General features: G+C 55.6%; 1 protein-coding gene across 1 annotated transcript; it reads left to right on the forward strand.

The window, feature by feature from the left end:
• The first annotated feature begins 6 nt into the window (after nucleotides 1-6).
• Nucleotides 7-570, forward strand: LOC104915627 (protein MIS12 homolog). The gene has a single exon (XM_010726540.1). The coding sequence runs from the start codon at nucleotides 7-9 to the stop codon at nucleotides 535-537; it is 531 nt and encodes a 176-aa protein (XP_010724842.1). The 3' UTR covers nucleotides 538-570.
• Nucleotides 571-576: the final 6 nt, after the last annotated feature.

Below are 576 nucleotides of genomic sequence, written 5' to 3' on the forward strand. Positions count from 1 at the left end.
TTCGAGATGATGGTGGTGGTGGAGAGCGTCATCCTGAAGAAACTCGAGGCGCTGCCAGCCATCCAGATTAGCCGCTTTGAGATCCGCAAGAGCACGGAGAAGTTCCTGCACTTCATGAAGGCCCGCTTCGATCAGCTCTTTGGAAAGATGGAAGAGGTGCTCCTGCAGCTGGTGCTCAGCATCCCCGACAACGTGCTGCTCCCCGAGGACAGGGTGCACCAGCAGTACCCCTACAGCCAGGAGGAGTTCCAAGCTCTGCAGGATGAGATCTCCCAGCTGCAGCAGCAGTGCAGGGCCGAGGCAGCTGCCGGGCAGGCATTGCGTGCAGAGCTGGAGGAGCAGAGAGCCGTGCAGGCCGAGCTGGAGAAGGTTGTGCAGTGGTTTGATGGGCTGGAGAACATCTGCAGGGAGCACGGCACTGGCAACTTCAAAGAGAGCCTGGTGTTCCTGACACAGAACTGTAAGAAGCTGCAGGATGTGCTGAGAGATGTTGAAGGGAAGAGTAAAAAAATAAAGAAACACCAACAGTTACTGTAATGGAAATCCCCAAAAGGCAACAGTGAACATTGGGATGGC

The sequence above is a fragment of the Meleagris gallopavo genome, unplaced genomic scaffold (genome assembly GCF_000146605.3).
Source record: "Meleagris gallopavo isolate NT-WF06-2002-E0010 breed Aviagen turkey brand Nicholas breeding stock unplaced genomic scaffold, Turkey_5.1 ChrUn_random_7180001834435, whole genome shotgun sequence".
NCBI lineage: Eukaryota > Metazoa > Chordata > Aves > Galliformes > Phasianidae > Meleagris > Meleagris gallopavo.

Coding starts and splice junctions, on each gene's coding strand:
- LOC104915627 (XM_010726540.1), top strand. CDS start 7: ATGATGGTGGTGGTGGAGAGCGTCATCCTGAAGAAACTCGAGGCGCTG.